The 4,877-nt window shown below is 59.9% G+C and overlaps 1 protein-coding gene across 1 annotated transcript; it reads left to right on the top strand.

Moving 5' to 3' along the window:
• Positions 1-998: 998 nt before the first annotated feature.
• ETH_00003775 (uncharacterized protein) lies at positions 999-4,598 on the top strand (the record flags this gene model as incomplete). The annotated part of the gene is made up of 1 exon (XM_013380725.1): positions 999-4,598. A coding segment is annotated over one exon (3,600 nt), but the record flags the coding sequence as incomplete, so codon positions are not given.
• Positions 4,599-4,877: the final 279 nt, after the last annotated feature.

The raw sequence follows: 4,877 nt of genomic DNA, 5'->3' as shown, positions 1-4,877 counted from the left end.
TGCTGCTGCTGCTGCTGCTGCTCGGGTTTGGTTTTGCTGCTGCGGAGCCGGTGCTGCGGCTTTCCCATGTCCTCAGGGTTTAGGGTTTAGGGCCTAGCGATTAGGGTTTAGGGTTTGGCATCTAGGGTTTAGGGTTTAGGATTCAGGGTGGAGCTTTCACGGCCTATTGTCTAGCGTTTTAGGATTAATATTTACCCTACGGCTTATCGTTTAGGGTTTTGGGTTTAGCGCCTAGGGTTTAGGGTTTAGGGTTTAGGGGTCCGCACAGAGTGGTGCGGCAAAGCCACACAACACCCTGGTGTGCACAGTCCTAAACCCTAAACCCTAAACCCTCGATTTTCTGTGGCACACAGCGGAGCGCCCTGCTGCTGGCGCTGCTGCTGCTGCTGCTGCTGGCGCTGCTGCTGCTGTTGTTGCTTGCGTGCGCAGAGCGGGCTTTGCTGCTGCAGCCGCTGCAGGGATCTGAAACAACAAGATTAGCAGCAGCAGCGGTAGCAGCAGCGGCAGAAGGAGCAGCAGCAGCAGCAGCAGCAGCGGCAGCAGCGGCAGCAGCACTAAAACCTTGGAGGGGCCCCCCTCACACTGCCTGAGGGGGCCCCCCTTCTTTGGGTTTGCAGTTTAGATAATGAAAATCTCCAAAACATAAATTGGTTGAAATAAAATAAATTAAAAACAAAAAATGAAACTAATGGTTTCATGTAGCTGCCGTTCAATCTGCTGCGGCTGCTGCTGCCGTAGCGGTTCGCTGCTCCCTGCTGCTGCTGCTGCTGCTGCTGCTGGCGGTGGGGTGGCTGCGCAGCTGCGGCGGCGCCTTAAATTGTTTTTGTTGTCTTCAAAAGTTCAAAACTAAAAGTGGCAATTCCGTTGGCGCGTCAATTGTCAGGTGTCTGTACACCGAAACTCCTGCTGCAGCGAGAGCAGCAGCAGCAGCAACGGGAGCAGCAGCAGCAGGTGACCTTCGCGGGATCCACCTCCGTACCTGCTGCAGCAGCACACACATGCACATGGAGACCCTCCGCAGCAGCAGCCTTGCTGCTGCTTCCGTTGCTGCTCCCAGCGGCGGGGAGACGCAGCAGATCGCAGTTGGAGCTGAAGCAACTGCAGCAGCAGCAGCAGCAGCAGCGACACCGGCAGCAGCAGCAGCGACCCCAGCAGCAGAGCCTGCACGAGTAGCGACAGCAGCAGCAGCAACACGCAGCGCAGCAGCTACACACGTGCAGCCCAGCATGGCTGCAATAGAAGCCTTGGCAGCAGCATCAGCAGCAACAGGAGCTCTTGCTGCTGCTGCTGCTGCTGCTGCTGCACCCCCTCCTGAGCAGTCAGACGCTGCTGAGGAAGCTGAAGCCTTGCTGGAAGCAGCAGCAGCAGCAGCAGAGCCGCAAAGCCTGTGCCACTCGCCAGCTGCTTTCAGCGTGACGCCGCAGCAGCAGCAGCAGCAGCTGCAGCAGCAGCAACTGCAGCAGCAGCTGCTGCTGCTGCAGCAAGAGGAGACTTCGAAAACTCCACGGCCGCTTTTTAGCTCGGGCGGGAACAGCTGCGCAGGAGTTGCAGCAGATTCCGCTGCAAAAGTTCCGGCAGCAGCAGCAGCAGAAACAGCAGCGGCAGAGACAACAGCAGCCGCAGCAGCAGCAGCAACTCCTGGAGCAACCCCACCACAGCCAGAAGCTGCAGCAGCACAGAGTGAGTTAGGAGTACCAGCTGCCTCAACTACGGCAACAGCAACCGCAGCAGCAGTAACTGCAGCAGTGGCAGCAGCAGCAGCAACAGCATTGCCTGGGGATCATGCAGCAGCAGCACCAGCAGCAACAACAGCATTGCCTGGGGACCATGCAGCAGCAGCAGCAGCAGATATTGCTGCAGTGGGGTACTCTTGTGGAACTCAGCCCCAGCTGGCAGAAGCAGCAGCAACACAAGCAGCAGCATCGGGAGCACAAGGAGCAGCAGCAGCAGAAACAGAAGCAGCAAGGCCCTCCGCAGCAGTAGCAGCAAACACTGCAGCAGCAGCAGCAACTCACTCGGCTGTGGTTCCGGTGACAATCCCCGCAGCAACAGCAGCAGCGGCTCAAGCAGCAGCAGCAGCAGCAGCCGCTCCTCCTGCAGCAGCAGCAGCCCAACTCGCAGCAGCAGCAGCACCTGTAGAAGCAGCAGGCTTAGCCGCAGCAGCAGTAACCTCTATACCTGCAGCAGCCACAGCAGCGCCATTTGCAGCAGCTGCAACGCAACTGGCTGCAACTGCGACCACAACTGCAGCAGCAGCAGCAGCAGCAGCAGCGGCAGCAGCAGCAGCAGATGCACAAGCAGCAGCACCTCTAGCAGTAGCACCTGCGGCGCATCCGGCAGCTCCCCGAGTGGCACCAACTGCAGCAGCAGCACTTGCGGCAGCAAAGCCAGCAGCAGCAGCTGGAACATCTTGCCCAGGAGCAACAGCAGCAACGGCAACGCCCGCAGCAGCAGCTGCTGCTGCTGCAGCACCCCTGGTAGCAGCAGCAAAGCTGATGGCTCCAACGCCGCAGCATGCAGCAGCGGCTGCTGCAACAGCAGCACCTCCAGCAGCAGCATCGAAGCTGATGGATCTGACGCCGCAGTATGCGGCAGCAGCTGCTGCACCAGCAGAAGCAGCAGCAACAACAGCAGCAACAGCAGCAGCAGCGGCAGCCGTGAGAGCGCCCCTAGCAGCAGAGACAGAAACACATGAAGCAGCAGGAATGTTCGCAGCTGCCGCAGCACCAGCTGCTGCAGTTGCAGCAGAAGCAGCTGCAGCACCAGCAGAAGCTGCAGCACAAACTACAGCAGCAGCTGCAGCACCAGCTGCAACACCAACAACAGAGGCAGCTGCAGCACCAACTGCAGCACCAGCTGCATCACCAGCAGTTGCAGCGCCAGCGGCAACAGAACCGGCAGCAGCACCAGCTGCAGCACCAGCTGCAGCACCAGCTGCAGCACCAGCTGCAGCACCAGCAGCAAACGCCGCTGCAACACCAGCAGAAGCAGCTGCAGCACCAGCTGCAGCACCCTCAGCAGAGGCAGCTGCAGCGCCAGCTGCAGCGCTAGCTGCAACGCCAGCTGCAGCGCCAGCTGCAGCGCCAGCAGCAGCACCAGCTGCAGCACCAGCTGCAGCAAAAGAATCAGCTGATGCTGCTGTCACAGCCTTGCAGGGCGTAACATCAGAGGTTGCTGCAGCAGCAGCAGCAGCAGCAGCTCCTGCTACTGCTGCTGCAGCACCTGCTGTTTTTGCCGGGGAGGCACCACCAGCACTGCCATGCCCAGTTCCAGCAGCAGCTGCAGAAGCAGCAACAGCAGCAGAAGCAGCAACAGCAGCAGCAGCAGCAGAAGCAAGAGGCGCCGGGCCTTGCATGCCTTCGCCAGGGGCCTCTAGGGAGCAGCTGCTGCTGCAGCAAAAGATGCTGCTGCAGCAGCAGCTTGAGGCGCTGCAGCGCGAGCACGACATGCTCCAGATGCAGCGCGTGCAGCAGGGACAGCAGCAGCAGCAGCAGCAGCAAATTGCAGCTCCTGCTGCTGTCTCGATTGTCTCGGCTGCCGTCGACACACCAGCAATTGCTGCTGCAGCAAGCTCTCCTCTCTCTGCTGTAGGTGCTGCTGTTTCTCCCGACACTTCAGCAGCAGCAGCAGCAGCAGCAGCAGCACCTGCGCAGCAAGACCCTTCGGCGTCTGCGGCTGCTGCTGCTGCGGTTGCTGCTGCTGCTGCTGCTGCAGATGCTGCAGCTAGAGTTGTGGAAACACCAGAAGTTGCTGCAGCTACTTGCTGCTTGGGTACAAGAGCAGCTGCTGCTGCAGCCAGTGCGGGAGTACAAGCAGCAGCAGCCGGCGCTGCTGCTGCAGCCGCTGCTGCTGTATCCCCTGCTGCTGCAGCAGCTGCTGCTGCAGCTGCTGCTGCTGCTGCAGCAGCAGGGGATGCAGCAGCACCAAGTATAGCTCCGGTCACTGCAGCAACGAACGAGATAGCAGCCACACAGGCAGCTCCCCCTCCAGCAGAAGCAGCAGCTGCTGCAGCAACAGCAGCAACAGCAGCAGCCAACGAAGAAAATTTGGCAGCAGCAGCAGCAGAAGATATGCAAAAGATGGCAGCAGCAGCCTCACCAGCAGCAGCAGCAGCAGACGCTCCGAAATTGCGGGTACTAGCAGCAAAGCCAGAAACTGGCAACCTTGCTTCCGAAGCAGCAGCAAACGTAACAGCAGTTTCTGGTGCTGCTGCTGCTGCTGCTGCACCGGCAGGCACTCCTGTTGCTGCTGCTGATGCACCCGCAGCAATTCTTGGTGCTGCTGCTGCTTCACAGGCAGCGCCTGCAGCTTTTGCTGCTACACAGGCAGCATCTGCTGTTGCGCGTATTCCTGCTGCTGTTGTGCAAGCAGCAAGTCCTGTTGCTGCTGCTGTTACTCAAGCAGCAAGCCCTGTTGCTGCTGCTCAAGCAGCAAGCCCTGTTGCTGCTGCTGCGGTGCCAACAGCAGCTCCTGCCTGTGAGGCTGCTGAACAAGCAGCGGCTGCTGCTGCTGCTGCACCGGCAGCGGTTGCTTCTGCTACTGTTGAAGCAGCAGTCGCTGCTGCTGTTGCTGCTGTTGCTGCTGTTGCTGCTGAACAGGTGGCTTCTACCTCCACTACACCTCCAGCGGTTTCTGGTGGTGCTGCTGCTGCACCAGCAGCAATGCCTCCTGTTGCTGCTGTTGCTGCTCCAGAAGCAGTGCCTTCTGTTGCTGCTGCTGCTGCATCACCAGTAGTGCCTGCTGTTACTGATGCTGCTGCTGCATCAGCCGCAGTGCCTCCTGTTGCGGATGCTGCTGCTGCATCAGCAGCAGTACCTCCTGTTGCGGATGCTCCTGCATCAGCAGCAGTACACTCTGTTGCTGGTGCTGCTGCTGCA

This window comes from Eimeria tenella, genomic scaffold, assembly GCF_000499545.2.
Source record: "Eimeria tenella Houghton genomic scaffold, Eth_scaff844, whole genome shotgun sequence".
In the NCBI taxonomy this organism is placed as follows: Eukaryota; Apicomplexa; class Conoidasida; order Eucoccidiorida; family Eimeriidae; genus Eimeria; species Eimeria tenella.
The sequence above is the reverse complement of the archived record's forward strand: the minus strand, read 5'-3'. Positions and strand labels throughout refer to the sequence as shown.